Source organism: Lepidochelys kempii, chromosome 12 (assembly GCF_965140265.1).
Source record: "Lepidochelys kempii isolate rLepKem1 chromosome 12, rLepKem1.hap2, whole genome shotgun sequence".
Classification (NCBI taxonomy): Eukaryota; Metazoa; Chordata; order Testudines; family Cheloniidae; genus Lepidochelys; species Lepidochelys kempii.
In genome coordinates, this window is record NC_133267.1 from 5,217,183 (window position 1) to 5,241,554 (window position 24,372).

General features: G+C 44.7%; 1 protein-coding gene across 2 annotated transcripts in view; it reads left to right on the top strand.

Annotated features, from left to right (window-relative positions):
• Positions 1-24,372, top strand: part of ATP6V0D1 (ATPase H+ transporting V0 subunit d1) — an 81,282-nt gene that overhangs the window by 18,133 nt on the left and 38,777 nt on the right. For both annotated transcript variants that reach the window (XM_073307282.1, XM_073307281.1), the window contains exon 2: positions 14,954-15,125. In XM_073307282.1, coding sequence (XP_073163383.1) covers positions 14,954-15,125 — 172 coding nt within the window. The remainder of the gene's footprint in view (positions 1-14,953; positions 15,126-24,372) is intronic.

The window sequence follows — 24,372 nt, forward strand, 5'->3', positions numbered from 1 at the left end:
GATCTCCGTCCTTTATAACAGCCCTTAACATAATTGAAAATTCTTATCAGGTTCCCCCTCAGTCGCCTTATCTCAAGATGAAACATACCTAGTTTTTTAATCTTTCTGCAGGGTTTTCTAACCCTTTTCTCGTTTTGGTTGCTCTCTCCAATTTGTCCTTATCTTTCCTAAAGTGTGGTGCCCAGAATTGGACACACTACTCCAGCTGAGGCCTCATGAGTGTCAAGTAGAGTACACACAAAAGGGAATTTTCCTAACATGCAGTGCTCCTGTTAATCTACCCCAGAATATTAGCCTTTTCACAATTGCATCACATTGCTGATTCCTATTCAGTGTGTGACCCACTGTAACCCCCAGATCCTTTTCAGCAGTGCTACTGCCTAGCTAGTTGTTCCCCATCTGTAGTTGTGCAAAATGCATAGTTTGCTTTTTTCCCTTCCTAAGTGGTGTATTTTGAACTTTGTTTCTCTTTATTGAATTTATCTTGTTGATTTCAGACCAATTCTCAAATTTGTCAAGGTCATTTTGAATTCTAATCCTGTCCTCCAAATTGCTTGCAGTCCTGCCTAGCTTGGTTTAGTCTGCAAATTTTATAAACACACTCTCCATTACCTTATCCAAGTTCTTAATAAAAATGCTGAATATACCAGACCTGGGGCTGACCCCCTGCAGGATCCCACGGGTTCACCCTCGCAGAATAACAGCAAGGCATTGATAACTACTCCTTTAGTACAATCTTTCAACCAGTTGTACACCTGCCCTGTAGTAATTTCTTCTAGACCACATTTCCTTAGTTTTGCTTATGAGAATGTGATGTGGGACTGTCAAAAGCATAAATAAAATCAAAATATGTCACATCTGCTGCTTTCCCCCCACATCCACTAGGCTAGTGACCCTGGCAAATTCCAGCTCTCTGGTTTTCCAAGCACTACCTGGTTATGATCTTCTTTCTACTCATCCCTGGCTGCCTCTCTCTCCTCCTCAATGACTTTAATCCATTATTAGCCTTTGACTTCTACAAGGAATCCTACAAAAAGTAGAAACAGGGATAAATTGCTAAGGAGGAGTACAAAAAACTAATGTAAGCATGTAGGGACAAAATCAGACTGAGGCAAAAATGTTATACCGAGCAAGGGACATAAAAGGTAATAAGAGATTCTATAAATACATTAGGGACAGGGTGCATTTGATTTAAATCACTGATTTAAATCACTAGTCAGGAAGACTCTATTTAATCATGGATTTCTACATAAAAGTGCATTCTTGTTGGTTGTTATAACCTTAATACATCTATCTCTGAGTTTTGAAGATTATGTAGGTTTCATTTTTAGAAGGTATGCTATACATTTTTAAAGTGATTTATTTTGAAAACTTTTCAGATTAGTTTTACAGCCATATCAGAAAATGAATGATCGTTTGGTTACTTCATTTACCAAAGGCAATTGAAGCAGATAGTTCACCTCCCATGACTTCATAAATATATCCAATTCAACAGGTTAATCATTAATATTTGGAGGATTTTCTTGTCATGCTGTATTAGGAGGAGAACATCACCAGACAGACATTTAAATTGTTTTAGTTAACTAAAACAACAATGTTATGTGTTCTGGATTTTTTTTCTTCAAGAGCAAACATACAATATTTTAACAAAACAAGCATGTGAATTTTTGAATTTAAACATTCAAGTTTTTTAAACTCAGGTTTGTTTTTGTTAACTATTTTAGTTAAAAACAATTTTAAATGAAATATTAACACCCCCCCCCCCCCCAAATTAAATTGCCTATGCCAGCCAGGTCAACATGAGAAACTTAAAATACTGGCTTCTGCAGCTAACTCGGTCGTCTTCACCTTCATTTTTTGTTCATAATCTGGAAAAGAAAACCAAGCGTTCCTGCTTTTTCAGGTCCCAAACGATTTCTCAATTTGGAATGAATGAGTCCAAAGGAAGAAAATATTCTTTCTACACCAGCAGAAGAAGCTACTGCTGTTAAAAGTGAGATTATCACTTCAGCAGTCTCTGAATCCAAGTGCTTAAGTGACTTCCATCAGTCTATTGGTGTGACTTTAAAACGTCATCAGCAAACATATATTTCTTGAATGGTTCTTATTCCCAAACTGGGTCTCTTTTACGGCCTGCTGCCGTTATAGGTTTTCCCCTCTAGTGAGAGAATGGTATGGTAGATCTCAAATCAATGAAGGCTACACTCAGAAAGACCTTAAGACTTCTGGAATATGCTGCTCAAACAGTTTCACTTTTGTTTCTACTGCGTGTCCCTCCCTTCTCACATTTATCTCCAGACTTCTTCTCCTTGTCCAGATCTGTTCCACCCCCAACAATCTTCTATTCGTTCAAACTAAACTTTGCACTTTTAGAGAGAGGTAAAGGATTGACTCTGTGTACACAAATTTGCAGAGGGACAATAGGGTTGAGGTCTGTTGTTTCTCACCTCTATATATTTATTTTAAAAACAACATGCTTGTTAACAGCAAAAATATGTCTGGAGACACACATCTACAGTTTGAGAACTGCAAAACTAAGCGTCTCTGATGGTATCTTCTAGTCTGGGGACTGAATCCCATTGCGTAGATAGAAAGATTAGCCTAAATAATCTATACAGAAGCCTCCATAAGATTGGGCCCCTAATCCATGAACTATTGGAATTCATTTACAAAACTTTTCTTAAACGTTACATGAATATATCGTCTCATACTCTAGAATTAGAATTTATAATCCCTATTCCATGATGAGATATCTTTGAGCTATAATGTATCTTTATCTTTAGATTGGATTTTTTTTATAAAATGCTTTTTGAGGAAAAAAATCCATTTTTTATTTAAAAAAAAATGGATTTTTTTTATCCACCCTGATTAGGAACAAGAGAAAAGCAATGGACCTACACTTTCCTTTGTCTATCAGGGAAAGAGCTAATAACAGATTACATCAAGGTGTTTAGTGCCTGTTTTGCTTCAGTCTTTAATAAAGCTTAATAGTGACCAGATACTTAACATTAACCACAGGGGGAAGGAACACAAGCTAAAATAGGGAAAGAATAGGTTAAAGAATATTTAGATAAGTTAGACATATTAAAGTCATCAGGGCCTGATGAAATTCACCTTAGAGTACTTAAGGAACCAGCTGAATCAATCTTGGAACCATTAGTGACGATATTCGGGAACTCCTGGACGACAGACAGGTAAGGTCCTGGAGAACTGGAGAAGGGCAAACATAGCACCTAGCTTTAAAAAGGGGAACACAGGACCTGGGGAATTATGGACTGTCAGCTAAACTTTAATACTCAGATACTGGAACAAATAATTAAACAATCTGTTTGTAAGCACAGAGAGGATAATGGGGTAATAAATAATAGCCAGAATGGATTTGTCAAAAACGAAGTATCAATGGTTTGCTGTCATACTGGGAGGACCTATCTGATGGGATTCTTCAAGGGTCTGGCTTGGGTCTGGTACTAGTCAAAACTTTTATTAATGACTTGGAGTGGAGAGTAGACTTATAAAACTTGCAGGTAACGCCAAGTTGGGAGATGTTCCAAACACTTTGGAGGATAAAAATAGAATTCAAAAGGACCTTGACAAACTGGAGAATTGGTCTGAAATCAGCAAGGTGAATTTCATAGAGACAAGTGCAAAGTTCTGCACTTCGGAAAGAAAAAATCAATTGCACAGATACAAACTGAGGAATCAGTGGCTAGGCAGTGCCATGTTTGTCGTACCTGGAGCCCTCTGGCGTTCTACTCAATCACTTTGTCAAAATTTCAGAACAGAATGTGTTGTCAGAGTGGTGAACAGGCCGCCTGATCTGCGGGCTCCTTGGTGATGGCATTGGAAATTTGTTTTGGCTTTAGTTCACTGCTGTTAGTGAGATGGTGAAAGGAGGTGGGGGACTTAGTTTCTGCTGCTGGGATTGTTTCAAATGCTGTGCCCTCTAGCACATTCAGACGGGATGTGTGGGCTGTTGATCCCATAGTGCCCAGCCTTCTAAAGTAGGCAACGGATCATTGTCTTCTCCTCCTGAGTATCCCCTGCCCTACGTAGACTTGTGTGTCGCGTGCAGGTGCACAGGGTTAATATCCCTGCTCTCTGCCCTTCTCACCAGAAAAGTGCAAGTTCTTGTGTCCAACACACGGTGGCACTCATGTACTACTTATCTGGCTCTGCCCCGTTCTCCTATGTGCTCAAACCAACCATATTGGACAGATGTTGTGTCCCTTTGGGGACCTCGTCACAGATAAGGGCGCTTGAATCTGCTGCCAGCCTCTGTTTCGTCAGAGGATTCCCTTCAGGGCTACTAAAAGCTGCTGCTTACAGATTTTGCCTGGAGCAACGATGTACGGTGCTCTCTCAGCATGCCCAGTTTTGGCTGCTCTAGAACTAAAAACATGTGGCATGATTGCAAAGCACGGTCACTGAAGTACTGGACTGCCTTCTGCTGTGCTGCACTGAGCTTGTAGAGAAGGAATTTCTTCAGGGAGAACCCCAGAAATTCTCCAACCCTCCTAGAAATCAGTTGCCAACAAAAGAAATTGCCTTGCTTAGAGCTGCTCTTTTGGAGAGGTGAGGTACACAGTATAATCTGTGTTGCAGTTTGAGTGATCTAATGACCCTAAAGCCCAGTGGAGAACCGTCTATAAAACCAAGGCAACTGGCGAAATCTTATTTTAAGCAGCATTTCTCTGCTTATTCCATATGCAAAGATTTCCTCCCACCATTGCTTCCCACTCACGCCTCTTCATTACCCCTTGCTCACAAAAGAGGGAAAGTTGCAGGCGGAAACGTTGTTTGGGTTGCTGGTGCTCAGCACTGCCCCGTCCTTTTGCCTATCCAGGTTGAGAGATGCAAATCCCAAAGCTCAAATACTGGCAAGCCAGGGCCTGCCAAGCTAAGGTGACCCCCTCCCACACGGCCTTAATTCTGCCTCTGTGCTCCCTGTCCTGGGGAGTCCCTCGGGCATCACAATACCTTTACCCCTCCCTCAGCCTCTGCCAGCCAGCAGCAGGTGTTGCCCAGCCCACGGCATGTTTCTGTGGGCTGTGGTGAATAGGAGGGCTGACTGGGAGTTGTGATGGGCCTGGACGGTGGCAGGCTGCGTTGGGGAGAGGTGAACTGTGATATTCCAAGTTCCTGTTGCCATCCCCGGTGGGCAGAGTTAAGGCTGGGTTGTGTGGGAAATGTCACCCCAACTCAGTGTTTCCTGGCTTTGGTATGGGTGTTGAGTCAAATGCTTGTGCTCTGCGAGGGCACGGGGAGCATGGGTGGTGCTGGGTGGCAGCACCACCAACTCTAGTCGAAACGGGGGGGGAAGTAGCCTGTCATTGTAATCCCCTCAGTGGTGCATCTGTCCTCACTAAGCAGTGCCCCAGGGCACTACTGAGTACAGATGCTGTTGATGCCTTCCAGTGGAGTCTGTCACAGGGGCGTGAGCCCTTGCGGGGCGGCCGGTTTTCAGTGTCTGGAACACTGAGTTCAGCAACACTCAAACCTCTGAACCAGGAAGTAGTTAAGATACACCCCATTCCTCAATGCAATATTAACTCTGCCACCCTGGAGCTGGCAGTAGTCACTGAGAGAGGCTTAGTACGGGCAGGTACAGTAAGTAGCTGTGAAGAATGACTGAGAATGTGCCATTGTTTGGTTTGGTTTTTTTTTTGCTCCGTATTTGCATTGCAGCACTTATCTGCATGCACTCCAGCTGTGTCAGGTGTAGCTGTATTGAGTAGTGGAGGGGTTAGCTGGAGCAGGTTGGCCCAACCTCTTGCTGTGATATGATGACGGACTAAGTATGCATAACAATGAGGAGTCCTTGTGGCACCTTAGAGACTAACAAATTTATTTGGGCATAAGCTTTTATGGGCTAAAACCCACTTCGTCAGATGCATGTATGCTCCACTTCAGTAGGGAGGTATAAATACACAGCATATGAAAAGATGGGAGTTGCCTTACCAGGTTGGGGGGGAGGGGTGTCATTGCTAACTAGCCAATTCAATTAAGGTGGAAGAGGGCTTTTTGTCAACTGTTGACAAGAAGGGGTGGAAACCACTTTTTTAGTGCTAATGAGGCCAATGTAAACAAGGTGGCCCATTTCAAACAGTTGACAAATGGAGACTTTCTGGTTTGGCCAGTGTTCATGTGAGAGGGGCATTGCTGGCACATGATGGCATATATCACCTTGGTAGATGTACATTGTTTCCATGCTGAGTTCTCTAGGTTGTCAGAGGATCACTGGTGCTCGTGTGCCTTGTCCCCAACGTGTTCCGTGGCAGCAGTGAGGGCAAAGCACTAGCATGTGTGGTGTTGGTGTGTTGGGGCAGAGCTACTGTGTTGTGGGGATGGTGTTGCCTTAACTCTTCATTCGCTGGTTTTCAGATGGTTGCGCATAGCGGAAATCTGCGTTCTGGAAGCATGCAAGGCCCTACCAGGCAACCGCACCCCTGCATTAATGAAGCTTTTTGGGCAGTTAATTTCCTTGGTTTTTAAAAATAAATCTCAGCACCTCCATATTCAATAGTCCATCTCCTGCTCTCCACAGCCTGGAGCTCCTTGGCAATGAGAGAACCAGCCATAGCACGAACTGGCTGCATGTCAGCCCATCAGTGCCCCAGCATCGTCCATGTCTCTCTGCCAATCCAGGACACCCCAGCCCTTCCTGCCCGCAAAGGAGGGCACAGGCATTGGTGAGAGACTTGCAGGTCAAGGTGCCTGGCAGAGGGTGCAGAAACAGGGCAGGGACTGACATGGAGTCAGCAGGGGCATGTTTTAAGGGGAGACAGCTGACCCCCTCGCCCCCTTTTCTCCCCACACTCCCCTGCACTGCTCTGACCTCCTCCTTCACCTGGAAGCAACAGCACTGGGGGTAGTGTGAGCATGGTTTCCCTTCCCCACTACTGGAAGCAGATGGGGAAGGAGAGGTCTAGGTTCCTTCCCTAGCCTTGGGCAGTGGCGGTATGCATAGGAGAGATGGAGCCATCTGTGTCCTTAGCCACTACCACTCACTTCCCCTTCCCACAGGATGTCACTTTGAAGGGAAAATGACCAGCTGGTTTTGCTCTGTCAGCACTTCTGAGCTCCTGAAGGTCCCTTTGATCCCTTATTGGCTGAGGGAGCATAGAAAAATACAATTGGAAACCCAGTTCTTCATCAGCGACCAGCCATCAGACTGGATTTTCAAAACAGTGGCTGGATGGCACGTGGGCTGTGCTCTGGCACAGCCCTGGGGGCTTGTCTTCACATACAGCAGTGCCGCTGTAGAGCTTTTCTGAAGATTCGGCTATGCCAATGGGAGAGGCAGCAGCTCTGTCGATGGGAGAAGCTCTCCCGCCGATGGAGCGCCATCTAAACTGTGGCTTAGCTTGGTGTAACTATGTCGCTGAGCACTGTAGTTATACCAGTATAGGTCTGTAGCTTAGATCTGGCCCAGCTGACGACCCTTACTAGTGAAAGGTATCACTCAGTCACTGCACTGCTCCAACCCTCCATTTTCCCGAGCTCTGTCCCCAAAGTTAAGAATCGGAAAAATTTACCTTGAGTAACTTTTTTTCAATATTGGTTCCCCAAAGCGACAGTGGGTACAGTGCACTGGCTGAGATAATCCTGAGTGGGGGAGATCAGTTTGAGGAGGATCAAAGCTGCAGTTTGAGCCCCAGGTGTGGGCAAAACTGTTACAAAGTCACCTGGTTCTTATAAGTGTCTGATTTTCTTTTTCTGGGGAGGGAAGGCTGTATTTTGGAACCCCCATGCTCACATGGTTCCAAATTTGGACCACTAACCTTACCCCATGCCCCCATGTGGCACAGTAAATTTTAAGACCGTCTGAGTCAGCGTGTGGCTTTTAAAACAGTTGACTTTTAAACAGTAAACTTCTCAACCTTAGCTATATACCTGAGCTGCTACTTGGCTATAATTTAGTGCATTTTATCCAAAATGGTTCCAAGATGTACAAGAACCTTATTTGTAGAATGAGTCAGTTGATGCATTTACAACCTGAGTCCAATTAATGTGTGTGATAAATGAAAGGAGGTCCGGGGGGGGGGGGGGGAAGAGCTCCCTTTTATGGACACGCAGCCAGCCAGTAGCTATAAAATCCCTCTTAGTAGCTGTTCTCTAATTGCTGTACCTGTAAAGGGTTAAAAAGTCTCCCTGCTATGCACAGTTAAAAAGAAGTGAGTGGTCACCTGGCCAAAAGAGCCAATGGGATGGCTAGAACTTTTTAAAATTGAAACAAGGCTCCCCTTTTATCTGTCCGTCTCTCCTCAGGGAGAGGCAGACAGGGAGCAGTTATGCTGTGAGAAGTTTGGGCCAGGTATGAAAAATCATCAGTATCATACCTAGAAACTACTCCTCTAAACCCCCAGCTATGTAAGTAGATCAGGGAATGTCTAGGAAGATGCGATTAGGTTTATCCCTTTTATTTTGTTATGGCTTGTGGATTCCTCTGTGTTAACCCCAGGTGCTTTTGTTTTGCTTGTAACCTTTAAACTGGACCTCCAGAAAGCTATTCTTGATGCTTAATCCTTGTAGTTGTGTTGTTTAAAATCTAGCAGAAGCCTAAGTTCCCAGATGTATTTTCTGTCTTTTCTATTAATAAAATTTACTTTTTTAAAGAACAGGTTTGGATTTGTGTGTCTAAGAGGTTTGTGCACGTTGTTTAATTAGCTGGTGGCAACAGCTGATTTTCTTCCCCCCCTCTCCCCCTTTCTTTCTCAGCTCTTCCCCGGAGAGGGGGGGTGAAAGGCTTGAGGGTACCCCACAGGAAGGAATTCCCAAATGCGCCTTCCTGGGCTCTCAAAGGGGTTCTGCACTTGGGTGGTGGCAGCAGCTACCAAACCAAGGTCAGAGAAGAGCTGCAACCGTGGGAGTTTAATACAAGCCTGGAGTGGCCATATTAATTTTTTAGAGTCCTTGCGGGCCCCCACCTTCCGCACTCGAAGTGCCAGGGTGGGGAATCAGCCTTGACAATGTATGCATGCAGCAAACAGCGTATGATAAGAGTTGGGCAATTTAAAAAACAAACTAAACCATCAAGCTGCATTTTAAGTTGCATTTTGTGGAGTGTTGGCTCATTCTAAATTTCCTTGTAGTCTAGTTCCAATGCTGCTCTAGTGCAGGGGTAGGCAAACTTTTTGGCCTGAGGGCCACATCTTTTTGGCCCGAGGGTGGGGAAATTGCATGCAGGGCCATGAATGTACGGCTGGGGGCAGGGAGTTGGGGTGTGGGAGGGAGTGCGGGGTGTGTGGGGGGTGCGGTGTGTAGGAAGATGCTTAGGGCGAGGGGTTGGGGTGCAGGAGAGGTGTGGGGTGTAGCAGGGGGCTCAGGGGCTCAAGGCAGGTGATTGGGGTGCAGGAGGGGGCTCAGGGCAGGGTTGGGGGTGTGGAGTATGGGCTGGGGCTCAGGGTGGGGGGTTGGGGTGCAGAAGGGGGTACAGAGTGCGGGAGGGGGCTCGGGGCAGGGGATTGGGGTGCAGAAGGGGGTACAGAGCGTGGGAGGGGGCTGAGGGCAGGAGGTTGGATAAGGGTTAGTTGGTGAGAGCAAATAGGACACATGCCTGCTTTTGCCAAAAAAGTCAGGGCAATTGGAACAGGGCTTAAAAAAGGCCCTGTCCTGGCTAAAATGGGACGCCTGGTCACCATAGCATTACAGCTTCCCCTACATCCCTCTCCCTTCTTTCTGTGTGAAAGACCCGTGTAAACAGGGCAGAAATGGACTCTGTTGCACACAGCATTGTCAAAGGTGAACTGAAAAAATAAGTGACTACACTTCTCTGGTGTCCCTCCGTTTCAGTGACCCAGTTGGTGGGAAATGTGAGCCAGAAGTGTGCCTTCTTAAAGTGGAGTGTGCCCAGATCTTTAGGATATGTCAACCGCAATAAAATCCTGCGGTACTGAGTCTCGGAGCCTGGTCAGCTGACTTGGGCTTGTGGGTCTTGGGCTGTGGGGCTAAAAATGGCAGTGTAGCCATTTTGGAGTTGGGCTGAAGCCTGGACTCTGAGACCCCGCCAGGGGGTTTCTTATTGCAGTGTAGACCTACTCAGTCCATCACCCTGTAAAGGTATCTTCACCCTCAGTCCCTGGTAGTTGGCCTACCCCATCACTTACCCCCAAGTGCAGAGAACCCATAACTGGCTAGTGAACAGAGTGCTGCTGGCTGTGGGTTGGTTCTGAAAGGCAATTAGTCGTTACATGCCCCCATCTGACAGTGGGGCTAATGAACTAGCAAATGACCTGAAGAAGAGCTCTGCATAAGCTCAGTAGCTTGTCTCTTTCACCAACAGAAGTTGGTCCAATAATAGATATTACCTCACCCACCTTGTCTCTCTAGCAAGTGTTGATACAAACACAAAGGCCTGACTGTGCAGTGAATGAACATGATGCATTCAAGTTCTAACAAAAGAATGAAGTCAGTCACTTCCCAGAAGTAGGTGCCCTGGAGGGCATCTGTCTGGAGAATGTCCTACTGCTTTGTGGTCCTCTCAGTGCTTCCTTTTTACTGGAGTGCTGAATCCTGTTATTGTCTAGAGAGCCTGGGGTGACTAATTTTCCCATCGCTGGGGTCTATAGCATCCTGTGGCATTGCACACTGAGGGCTCTCTACGTCTGAGGGGCAGTGGAAGGGTTAAGCTTCCCCTTTATTCATGTACTTATGTGCTGCTTCTCTGTCCCTGCGGTTCTGGAGTTCATGAACCTTGACTGAGGGTGGTTCCGTTCTTGTAACACGCTCAGTGTGGTGCTCCCCAAAGCCCTTCACCTTCTATCCGTAGCTAGCATGTTGGGTTGATCGGAGGTGTAACACGGGGGCAAGCTAATCTCAGAGTTGTTCCAGTTGCCCCTTCCTTAACTCATCTTCTGGATTGGTATCCAGCCAGAGGGCACCAAAAATGGGGGATCTCTGGCTCCTTTTCCACTCCATGTGTCACTGCCAATAAAGCAGTCTTGAAGGAGAGTGGCTGGTGGGAGCTTGGGTTGTTGGGGGTCAGAGAAGCCACTTCCCTGGCGCACATGTGAGTGTGAAAGTGCTTTACCGCAGGAGGGAAAGGCTCCAGAGGGGCTAGAGTAGTGATGCTTAGACCTTGGGTTCAGGAGGCAAATTAGCAATTAGCATTCCCCAAACGAGCTACTGGTATGTGAATTGTCCTTTATTATTTATGTATTATCACATAATGGTGGTGGAGTCTGCTATAGACCACCGGATCAGGGGGATGAGGTGGACGAGGCTTTCTTTCGGCAACTAATGGAAGTTACTAGATCGCAGGCCCTGGTTCTCATGGGAGACTTCAATCACCCTGATAGCTGCTGGGAGAGCAATATAGCGGGGCACAGACAATCCAGGAAGTTTTTCGAAAGGGTAGGGGACAATTTCCTGGTGCAAGTGCTGGAGGAACCAACTAGGGGCAGAGCTGCTCTTGACCTGCTGCTCACAAACCGGGAAGAATTAGTAGGGGAAGCAAAAGTGGATGGGAACCTGGGAGGCAGTGACCATGAGATGGTAGAGTTTAGGATCCTGACACAGGGAAGAAAGGAGAGCAGGGAACTGATGGGCAGGATCCCCTGGGAGAATAACATGAGGGGGAAAGGAGTCCAGGAGAGCTGGCTGTATTGTAAAGAATCCTTATTGAGGTTACAGGGACAAACCATCCCGATGTGTAGAAAGAATAGTAAATATGGCAGACAACCAGCTTGGCTTAACAGTGAAATCCTTGCTGATCTTGAACACACAAAAGAAGCTTACAAGAAGTGGAAGATTGGACAAATGACCAGAGAAGAGTAAAAAAAAAATATTGCTCGGGCATGCAGTGGTGTAATCATGAAGGCCAAATCATGCCTGGAGTTGCAGCTAGCAAGAGATGTTAAGAGTAACAAGAAGGGTTTCTTCAGGTATGTTAGCAACAAGAAGAAAGTCAAGGGAAGTGTGGGCCCCTTACTGAATGAGGGAGGCAACCTAGTGACAGAGGATGTGGGAAAAGCTAATGTATTCAGTGCTTTTTTTTGCCTCTGTCTTCATGAACAAGGTCAGCTCCCAGACTATTGCACTGGGCAGCACAGCATGGGGAGGAGGTGACCAGCCCTCTGTGGAGAGAAAAGTGGTTCGGGACTATTTAGAAAAGTTGGACGAGCACAAGTCCATGGGGCCGGATGCGCTGCATCCAAGAGTGCTAAAGGAGTTGGCGGATGTGATTGCAGAGCCATTGGCCATTATCTTTGAAAACTCATGGCAATCGGGGGAGGTCCCAGACGACTGGAAAAAGGCTAATGTAGTGCCCATCTTTAAAAAAGGGAAGAAGGAGGATCCTGGGAACTACAGGCCAGTCAGCCTCACCTCAGTCCCTGGAAAAATCATGGAGCAGATCCTCAAGGAATCAATTCTGAAGCACTTAGAGGAGAGGAAAGTGATCAGGAACAGTCAGCATGGATTCACCAAGGGCAAGTCATGGCTGACTAATCTAATTGCCTTCTGTGACGAGACAACTGGTTCTGTGGATGAGGGGAAAGCAGTGGACATGTTGTTCCTTGACTTTAGCAAAGCATTTGACATGGTCTCCAACAGTATTCTTGCCAGCAAGTTAAAGAAGTATGGGCTGGATGAATGGATGATAAGGTGGATAGAAAGCTGGCTGGATTGTCGGGCTCAACGGGTAGTGATCAATGGCTCCATGTCTAGTTGGCAGCCAGTATCAAGTGGAGTGCACCAAGGGTTGGTCCTTGGGCCGGTTTTGTTCAATATCTTCATTAATGATCTGGAGGATGGTGTGGATTGCACCCTCAGCAAGTTTGCAGATGACACTAAACTGGGAGGAGAGGTAGATACGCTGGAGGGCAGGGATAGGGTACAGAGGGCACTAGACAAATTAGAGAATTCAGCCAAAAGAAATCTGAGGTTCAACAAGGACAAGTGCAGAGTCCTGCACTTAAGACGGAAGAATCCAATGCACCGCTACAGACTAGGGACCGAATGGCTAGGCAGCAGTTCTGCAGAAAAGGACCTAGGGGTGACAGTGGACGAGAAGCTGGATATGAGTCAACAGTGTGCCCTTGTTGCCAAGAAGGCCAATGGTATTTTGGGATGTATAAGTAGGGGCACTGCCAGCAGATCGAGGGACGTGATCGTTCCCCTCTATTCGACATCGGTGAGGCCTCATCTGGAGTACTGTGTCCAGTTTTGGGCCCCACACTACAAGAAGGATATGGAAAAATTGGAGAGAGTCCAGCGAAGGGCAACAAAAATGATTAGGGGACTGGAACACATGAGTTATGAGGAGAGGCTGAGGGAACTGGGATTGTTTAGTCTGCGGAAGAGAAGAATGAGGGGGGATTTGATAGCTGCTTTCAACTACCTGAAAGGTGCATCCAAAGAGGATGGATCTAGATTATTCTCAGTGATAGCAGATGACAGGACAAGGAGTAATGGTCTCAAGTTGCAGTGGGGGAGGTTTAGGTTGGATATTAGGAAAAACTTTTTCACTCGGAGGGTGGTGAAACACTGGAATGCGTTACCTAGGGAGGTGGTGGAATCCCCTTCCTTAGAAGTTTTTAAGGTCAGGCTTGACAAAGCCCTGGCTGGGATGATTTAGTTGGGATTGGTCCTGCTCTGGGCAGGGGGTTGGACTAGATGGCCTCCAGAGGTCCCTTCCAACTCTGTTATTCTATGATTTTTCATCATAACTGTTTCTAAGCCACATGAGATCCTGACTACTTCTCCCTGCTAAAAGCTCACTGAGGCAGGGCCTGCAATGAAGCCTGAGACCAAATGTCACGGAGTCCCTGGGCGATGCTCTGGAACTGCTCCCCATGAAGCCAGTCAGGACTCTGGGGTAGTCGCCTTTTTTGTGAGCAGCCTGTCTTCAGGACACACAGCTCACACAGCTTCCACCTTCCTGGGTCTGACCTCGGAGCATTCAGCATCCTCTGCCCCTCCGTGCGCTTCCCCCCAGCGAGTCCACTCAGGTGGGGCTCCTGGGGAAGCCAGAGGGTCCTGCACCCCAACTCCGCAGTCAGACATGACTCTCAGCCAGCCAGTAAAACAGAAGGTTTATTAGACGACAGGAACATGGTCTAAAACAGAGCTTGCAGGTGCAGAGAACGGGACCCCTCAGCTGGGTCCATTTTGGGGGGCAGTGAGCCAGACAACCACGTCTGCACTTCACTCCATGTCCCAGCCAGCCCCAAACTGAAACTCCCTCCAGCCCCTCCTCCTCTGGGCTTTGTTCCTTTCCCGGGCCAGGTGGTCACCTGATTCCTTTGTTCTCCAACCCTTTAGCTCTCACCTTGCAGGGGGGGAAGGGCCCAGGCCATCAGCTGCCAGGAAACAGGGTGTCGGCCATTCTCTGTGTCCAGACTCCTGCACACACCGGCCCTCTAGGGCTCTGCAATGATCATACACCCTTACCCCACCACCCAGATACCCAAGAACTGCCCAGGGGAAACTGAGGCACCCCCATACTATTCAGAGGAAACATTAAGAAGAGTCCCACTTCGTCACACCAAAGCACTGCTGGGCACAATAAAGCCCTTGGTTTTCAGATGTCGGATGTGCTTGTTGACACAGCTCTAAGAATGAGAGTAGCCCTCAAACTCAGGCAGATCACCAGCATGCAGGACTGTAAACATGGGGGTGCAAATTTAAATGGTTAAGGAGAGAGAGGACAAACATGCTTGAGACATCTGAATTTTTTTCTAGGGTAGAGGAGGAGGGCATTGCTTGAGGAAAACAAAGTTGGGACTAAGATAAATGGCTGGTCTCTTCCTGGGTTTGGATTTGCACTTGGCAGGAATTACAATGAGCTGAATTACAAAATACAAAAGCAGAGGTGTCTCTCTGAGCAGCAGGTGTCACTGTGTGCCAGTGTAAGGGGGGAATGCTCAGATCAAAGCACAGTGTTTGCTGGAGCTTTTCCTTTCCATAATAGTTCAAAACAAAAATTTCCTGAATAGTGGTTTCTGCTTTTCAGATTTGAAGCTGCACCTCCAGAGCACGGATTATGGGAACTTCCTGGCCAACGAAGCCTCCCCCCTTACTGTGTCCGTCATAGATGACAAGCTGAAGGAGAAGATGGTGGTGGAGTTTCGTCACATGAGGAACCACGCGTATGAGCCATTGGCGAGTTTCCTGGACTTCATCACGTAAGTACGAGCTGCTCCACAGTAGCACTTGGAAGCAGACTTTGCTGAGTCTTTCTCCCCTGATGGACATAACCGCTCTAGGCTTGCAAGTTTGTGAGTGAAATTGCCCTGGGATCCTGCTGACAGCATCCTCGTCGGCTGCACAGTGTCTTGGGCAGATGTGTATTCAAAAGGCTTCCACTCCAAAGATTCTCCAGTTGTCTCTCCCCTGCTAACACAACTGCCAAGATCTGCTTCAGTACAGACTGACTTAGTCTTCCTTTTTGAAGTTTTCCATGAGCATTGAGATCTTCTAGTTTAAAATAAACCCAAGGAGCTGCCATGCTAGCAGTATTTTTCCCCAGGAATTGAAATGGGGGGGGTTCAAATTTATGGGGCAGTGGGGAGGTCAGGGCCGATGAGGGGTGAGACCGTGAGGGTGAAGGTGGACTGTATGGCACCATAGTAAAAACTGAAAAATATTTCATGACCATTTTATTAGATTTTAAAATCATCACACACATTAAAGTTGGCTACTCAAGACTTCTATGAAGCACTACGTCTACATCCTTCTTGGTTTCTTGTTATAATTTTGCACAACTCTGTTAATGAACTTCTTGTATACAATGTATTCAATTTTGGTGGCTTCTCGTGTGTCAGATACTTCCATTCCTTCAGTTGATATGCTCATTAGTTCATTCACATGATCAGGCAGAAGGTGGCAACTTTCAAAACACAAAATTCTATTCAATGATGAAAAAGAACGCTCAATTGTAGCTGTTGTGACTGGGAGTAGCAAGAGATGAATTCCTGCTTCTTTCAGCCCAGGAAACAGAGTGTAAAGATCGGGTTGAGTCACTGGCGATGATAAAGAAGTTGAAGTCAAATCTTCCTTCATTCATAGTAGGATATTCCACTCTGTGTTCAAATTCTCTATTCTGTCCCAAGCACATGGCAGCTCCATTGCTGATCGTGCCTCACTCCACTCAACTGTTGGTGTTTTATAGGACAGGCATCTGTAAAAGCTACGTAGAAGTTGAGTAGAATCTAGAAGTTGCTGTTACAGATTTTTAAGAATCAAGTCTGTATACTTTTTCAGTTATCTTAACAAACACTTCTTGTCGTCTTCAATTAAGGATTCAATATAAATGCCTTCATTTGTCAGCTTCTGGATGGAAGTCTTTGCTTCTTCCAGTACTTTTTCAATGGATAGCTCTCTGATCCAAATGTAGCTTCTGTTGCTGGGCAAAGATCTACTACTGTTGTAGCAGATGCCTAGATGGTATTGTTTAATGACCCAAGTGGTTTCAACAGTAGACTTATGAGACAGAACGGCAATAGTCTTCTCTGAATGTAGTAGCAAAAGTAATCTACCAGCCTCGCTACTTTGATCCATCCCATCTTGGTAGATACTTTCCAAAGCCAGTAATAATGGCTGGAGTAATTTTAAGACAACAGCCAAGGATCGCTCATGAGAAAGCCAGAGGGTTTTCCCAGGTTGGACTAATTTGAACTTCAGTCCCAGTGTATCTTCTGTATTTTCCAAGATATTCAGTGTTTTTGGACTCTTGCTGAAAAAAGAATATAATGAAGACATTAAATTTGTAGCTTTTTAAATGTCTTTTGAAGAGTCTGCAGCTTATACTAGCGCAAGATGGAGTAGATGGCCTCTGCAGTGTGTATAGGAGAGACTAGGGTTACACTTTTCTCTGAGCAAAGCTTGTGCTCCACCATGTCTTCCAGAGAAGTGTGCAGCTCCATCAAATGCGCAAGCAGTCATCTGTTTGGAGTCCAATTGACAAGCATTTAACTCTTCTAAGATGTGGATTGTCACAGATGCAGCCAATCTGTCTTCTATAACTTGAACATCTAGAAATGCATGTACTGGCTTACCATTGACATCAAGATAATGTACACAATGACTTGATGACTATTTGCATCGGTGCATTCATGTAATTTTTTTGAATGTGGTGAGAGACTTCTTCACTTTTTCAATGGTTGAGTCTTCCACTGTTGCACCACATGTGTCTAGCCAGTCAGTTGAGTTTCCTGCAGAAAGACAGTGAGCATTTGCTGGTCTTGTTCGGAACCAGTGTTCAGCTTCAGGATGAACAAGTGACAGTGCATTTAACATTGGCCTCCAGTTTGTAGTGTGGTATCTCTTGCTTAAATAGAAAGGCCATGTTTGGTCACATGACCTGTGTTATGTAACAGCCTCATTAACACTCACCGGTGTTGTCCTTGGTCAGTGGAGACTCCGAGTTCAGAGCTGCTTTCATGTGAGTTCACCTCCCAGCTGGGGGGCAAGAAGGCACCTCGCTCATTCCTCCAGCTGCTCGCTGTTCGCTCTGGCCACTGTTGTTGTTTTGTGCCACTGTTCACTCCATCGCTCTGCTTTAAGGCCCTTCACAGTCCATAGCCATTCTACCTGTCGTCGTCTCTTACAATTTGAGATGTTGACTCCCACATCATATTGGCCCCTGATGCCAACCTCCATCGCCCCCTTGTTAAATTTTTAGGTGAACAACTTGGTGCTTTTTTTCCCGTGCTGCCCCACATGCTTGGCGAGATCTGCAAAACTAGCTCCTAGTTCTCTCCTTCATCATGAGGCCTACAAGAAACTTGAGCACCGCCTGTCACGCTGACCAAGATTGTCTGTTTCCTTAGACCAATGGAGGGAGTATGTCAGTATTGTGTCATTGGTCTCCTGTCTTGTACTTAATTGTAAACTCTTGGGGGGAGGGGCTCTTTTTTGTTCTGTGTCAGTCCAGCACCTGGCGCGATGGGGCCCTCATCCATTACTGAGGCTCCTAAGAGCTACCATGATTCAAGTAGCAGTCCAGCCACAGGACAGAGAATTTCACCTTGTGATTCTTTCATAGTCCAGTAATCTCCGGTTGAGCTAGAGGATCTTTTAGAAAGACATCCAATCTTGATTTAAAGACCTCAAATGACAGACTCAACCATACTGCTGATTTAGTTGTTCCAATGGTGGAATGCCTTCACCATTAAAACCTTGCCCCATATTTCCAGCTTTAATTTGTCTAGCTTCAGCTTCCAGACACTGGATCTTGTTATGCTTTAGTCTGCCTGATTTCAAGAGCTCTCTGCTATTGGGAAAACTTCTCACTATATGGGGGCTAGTAGACAGTGAGCAAGTCATGTCGTAAGCCTCTCTTGGGTAAACTGAATTGAACTTCTCTAATTTCACTGTCGAACTGGGTTTTCTTTGAATTGTTCTTTTGGTTCTTCTCTGAACCCTTTCCAGCTTTGGACACCAGCAGTGGACACGGCGTCCAGTAACAGTCTCAACGATGCTGTATGCCCAGGTAATACCTTCTCCCTGCTCCTTCTCCTGTCTATGCATAATGGTCACAGCAGCTGCCTTAGCACAGCATCATGCTAGAAGCTGATGTTGGCTTCTACCGTGATCCAAGTCCTTTTCAGAGTTGCTGCTTTCCAGCATGCAGCCCCCTCCACCTGTAAGTGGGCCCTAGATTCTTTGTTCCTAGATTTACAAGTCTGCGTTTAGCTATAATAAAATACATGTTTCTGTACTCCTTTTACTGTGCAGTCCAGATTGTGCTGTGTATGTGACCAGTCCTTATTATTTATCACCCAACCAGTCTGTCTACAAGCTATATCAAGAATTTATTTTTTTTCCTGAATATTTGATAGAGCTTTTGAATTGAGATTGGCCACGGCAGATCCCTGCAAGATTCCCCTTGAAACACCCCTATTGCCAATTGCTTTTTGAGATATGTCAGCTAGTTTGTCATCCCTTGAATATGTGCTACACTGATTTTATGTAGTGCTAGTTTTTAATCAGTCTTTCCATGCTAAATCAAAGTATTTCATTACCTTAATAAACCAAACTTGTAATCTCTTCAGATACCAAGTTCATTTCACAAGTTCTGTTTTCCATACAATCCTATTGATTGGTACAGATTATATTTCCACTCTTAGATAGTTCTGTATCACCCCCTTCATTGTTTTTTTACTTGGGGTTGGCTGTCTGATCAATAACTGCTTGGCTTATCCCATTTGTCCCCTTAAAATATTGGAACAATATTGGATTTTTCCCTGTCCCCAAGAGCTAACCCTAGTTCTTTAAGGTTTATTAAAACACATGTACAAGTTTTCTGTGCTTGCTGATTTTCAATGATCTAAATTGAATAGATGCTGTTTATAATCCTCTTTATTGTTGAAATAGAAAGTACCTTCTCATTACGATACAGCATCCAGCTTTTCCAAATACTGGTAATAAATATTTATTGAGCACTTCTGTCTTCTCGGCTTTATTACTGACAACTGACTATCTGTAACTTGGAATGGACCCATACCATTGTTAAGATTTTTTTTTTTTAAACCCTATAGGCCAAATATTTTTCACAGAAACCTTTGTAGCTTCCTTTATTAAGTGTCTGCTCTTCTTAACTTATAATTTATATTCATTGCCATCAACTGATCTTAGTTTCCATTTTCTGTGGTGCTTTTTAAGTGTGAAAGGGTGCAGGGGGGGTGTGCCAATTTTTTTGCCATCTTGGCAAATGTATTTTAGATTTTAAAGCTGAAATCTAACAAACTAGGTTTGCCAATTTGATAGTGTTATAGCCAATATTAGACTGAATCTAATAGGATAACCCCTTCTTATTGAGTCCAGGGAGCATTAGCTTACTAACTTTAACACTAGGTTCTTTTCAGGTCAACTTTTAACTTGAACAGTATTTCTCAAATCAAAACACTTTGTTGTTGTTAACCAATCAGTTTATTAATGCACCCAGAACCACATCAACATACTTCACCAATAAAGCGTAGACACAACCAATGTTCTAGGTGTGTACTGATCACACCAATACCAACTTGCAATCAATTATCCCAGACTGTGACTGCGGCTCAGCAGTTATACCAAGGAACAGTGCAAATCACCAAGATTTCTTATTGTAGTTAGTTATAATAATCATAGATTCATAGATATTTAGGTCAGAAGGGACCATTATGATCATCTAGTCTGACCTCCTGCACAACGCAGGCCACAGAATTTCACCCACCCACTCCTGCGAAAAACCTCTCACCTATGTCTGTGCTATTGAAGTCCTCAAATCGTGGTTTAAAGACTTCAAGGAGCAGAGAATCCTCCAGCAAGTGACCCGTGCCCCATGCTACAGAGGAAGATGAAAAACCTCGAGGACCTCTTCCAATCTGCCCTGGAGGAAAATTCCTTCCCGACCCCAAATATGGCAATCAGCTAAACCCTGAGCATATGGGCAAGATTCATCAGCCAGATACCACAGAAAATTCTTTCCTGGGTAACTCAGATCCCACCCCATCTAATATGCCATCACAGGCTATTGGGCCTATTTACCATGAATATTTAATTACCAAAACCATGTTATCCCATCATACCATCTCCTCCATAAACTTATCCAGTTTAATCTTAAAGCCAGATAGCTCTTTGGCCCCCACTGCTTCCCTTGGAAGGCTGTTCCAAAACTTCACTCCTCTGATGGTTAGAAACCTTTGTCTAATTTCTAGTCTAAATTTCCTGGTGGCCAGTTTATATCCATTTGTTCTTGTGTCCACATTGGTACTGATCTTAAATAATTCCTCTCCCTCTCCGGTATTTATCCCTCTGATATATTTATAGAGAGCAATCATATCTTAGGCTAAACAAGCCAAGCTCCTTGAGTCTCCTTTCATAAGACAGGTTTTCCATTCCTCGGACCATCCTAGTAGCCCTTCTCTGTACCTGTACCAATCATAAATTCTTTAGTACCTAACACACTTATCACACTTCCAGTATTTCTCCAAGGAGTAAGGATGTACTTGTCTTCAAGGCACTTGTGGGAATATGTGAGCCCTGCTATTTGAATGCACTGGTCCAAAAGGACACATTTAGAATATCAAAAGCAATTGCTTAAAGTTAAGGCTCAAATCTCACTGGGTCAATTTGCTTGGACTTATATAGGAGGGAATGCATACAGCACTAGTTAAAATCTAAAATATGGTCATGTGAGGTCTCACTAAAGAATGCAGACTCAGCAAGGTAGCCCTCAGTTATATATGTTAACGAACAAAAGGGGAAATACAGTCTTTGAAATCACAAAAAGAAAAGGAGGACTTGTGGCACCTTAGAGACTAACAAATTTATTAGAGCATAAGCTTTTGTGAGCTACAGCTCACGTCATCGGATTTTGAAATCACAGAATCATAGGACTGGAAGGGACCTTGAGAGATCATCTAGTCCAGTCCCCTGCACTCAAGGCAGGAGTAAGTATTATCTAGACCATCCCTGGCAGGTATTTATCTAACAAGTCTCGGTGAAATCTCCAATCTGAGTAATTACCTGTCGTGTCTTGCTTACAACACTCCTGCTAATACATCCCAGAATTATGTTCCCTTTTTTTTTTTTTTTTTTTTTGCAACAGTGTTACACTGTTGACTCCTATTTAGCTTGTGATCCCTATGACCCCCAGATCCCTTTCTGCAGTACTCCTTCCTCGGCAGTCCTCTCCCATTTTGTATGTGTGCAACTGATTTGTTCCTTCCTAAGTGGAGGACTTTGCATTTGTCCTTACTGAATTTCATCCTGTTTACTTCAGACCATTTCTCCAGTTTGTCCAGATCATTTTGAATTTTAATCCTGTCCTCCAAAGCACTTGCAACCCCTCCCAGCTTCTTCTAGTCCTGTTAACCCTGGGGTGAGGGTAGAGTCCTTTTTTCATATGGCTGGTCCAGGCATCCATCATACTGGGATTCTGCAACTTAGTGGGTTCAGTCAGTGCTTGGTCACGGGATGCTGGACAAAGGGCAAGGCTGTCCATGGAGGTCCAGTGAGCTCTGGGGTCCCACATGTTGACCTCAAGTTTATGCATCCTGACTCCACAGCTCTTGGGAGAGGACCACCAGCTGATTTCTGTTGGCTATTTTCCAACTGAGTTCTCAGATTTCATCTTGCTGCTTCTGTTGGCATCCAGAAGATGGTGTTAGTGTGTAACACATTTCTTCAGTCCTTGTCTTATCAGAGGCTTTTTATATTAGATTCATTTTAAGGATTGTATTTCTGTATCAGCTTGTGGTGTTAATTCAAATTAAGCAATTTCTTTTAATAAATTAAACTTTATACCCTGGTTTGGTGATTCTTTTTTGTGCTATTCAATGCCTGTCTCTCCTAGAATGCAACAATAATTTGTATTCCATACATTCTTTGACTGTATAGGAACTTCTCACATTATTTCGGGCTTACAATAGAATAATAAATGTTATTCATATAGAGAGAGTTTGTCTGAGTCACAGGGCAGGCAAATGTGCAGCTTCTGATTTTGAGGTGAAAGACATGACTGGAGAAAACATGGCGTATTAGATTTATATGGCAAACAAAGTATAGTTGGTCACTTGGGGTGAAAACATGTGATTTGCATTTCTTGGGTTAACAAGCAGTGCCTCCAATCTCACAAGTTACTTCTAGTTGGCTTAACTCACAGCTTCCCCTCCCATCTCTTGATCTACTCATAGTGGGCTACTTTTGCATTGCAAAGCATAGTGTTGGGTAACTTTTTTGGAGTTCTTTTCAGTTATGTTGGAAGGGTGAAAGAGATTTTATCCATATACAAACTATGAGACTCTTGCCAAGGCAGTTAATATTGAGCCATTTTATTTTCTGTTCTTGGAAAGTGGAACTCCTAATCTTAGCTGATCTGTGGGTCCTTAGACAAAGTGTCTCATGATGTGAATAATTTTCCTATTGTCTTTACTTACTAGGTAGATCCTAGTTTGGGATAAACAGAGGTGGAGAGCTTTTCTAACTTTTCAGGGCCAGGGGGAATTAATAGTTATTAGTCATTCAAGTTCTCTGTACTCCTTACAGCTCTTTTTTGGAAACAACATTTTTTGTGATTGAGGAATTGTGGATTTTCAGGCATCTCACGAAGTGTTATTACACAACTCTTGCTTTATTTATTTATTTTTTTAAATTCACACTTCTGATTAAACTTTTCTTCCATTTTTTGTTTGGGAAATTCGCTTCTTTTAAAAAATCAAAAAGTATGGATGTGCTTAGTAGCAACTGCATAGGTAGGGCTCCAAAACAAGTTTAATATAGTGCATTGATTCTAGCTTTTTCTTTTAGCATGAGGTCTTTCAGTCTGAAAACCCCCACTGTTGGTTTTATGCCCTTTGAATTTTCTGTACAGTCTTTCCTTTTCACGTACTTCTAAAAGGAAGCCCTTTGAAGTGGGCTCTGGCTGACATTTTGTTCTTGACCGTCCAATCTGTCACTGTTGACTGTCTTTTTAAAAAAACATTGTGTACACACAACACAGCAGAGATGGCTCTTGAGAAGATCTGGTGCAATGGGTAGCTGTCTCAAGAATGAGATTTGGGATAATATTTTAGCTGTTGTTGGTCATGACCAGAAGCTTGAGCTGTGCCCCTAAAGCAGACTGAGGGCCAGCTCTGTGAAACCTTCTCCATCAGCCACTACATCGGTCAGATTTTTTCCTACAGCAGAGGAGGGTCTGTGCGCAGTTGCTGAAGGACTGTCCTCCACCAGGATGGGGTAAGAAATTCAGCTAACTTAAGCAATAAAAAATCTCCAGAAAACTAAAACAGACTTGGTTGTGACATAGTTAGGCCTGTACAATTTACCTGTTACAAATCCACAGAAGCAGCGATGTGTAGGTGAGCCACCTAACAAACAATACGTTCCTTCTATTGTCCTTGGTGTCAGACACTCCTTACCACTAATGCAACTACTGTACACCCTAGACCAAACGCCATAACCTTACCTCAGCCCCACCAGAGGTGCCAGCTTTACAACACTACTGTAACTGCTAACAACCCTCTACCAAGCAACCCTCTCCCACACAACCAACTCCAGCACCAAACATCCACCACTGCTGTTGTTGGGGAAAAGTCAGGCAATGATTGATGTGGGCAGAGTTAATAGATTCATAGTTTAAGGCCAGAGGAGATCATCTGACCTCCTGTCTCTCACAGGCCAGAGAATTTCACCCCCTTATCCCTGTATTGAGCCCAATAACTTCATATTTGACTCAAGTCTCTTCCAGAAAGGTATCCCATCTGGATTTGAAGATCTCCTGAGATGCAGAATGCACCATTTTACGTGGTAGCTTGTTCCAGTGAGTGACACCCTCACTGTTAAAAATATCTGACACATTCAAATCAGAAATAAATCTGGCTTAAGGTTGCAGTGCACAGCTAGGGCTGTGACAATGGAAAGAGGTGGAGGAGTAAGGGGATGTCTTGT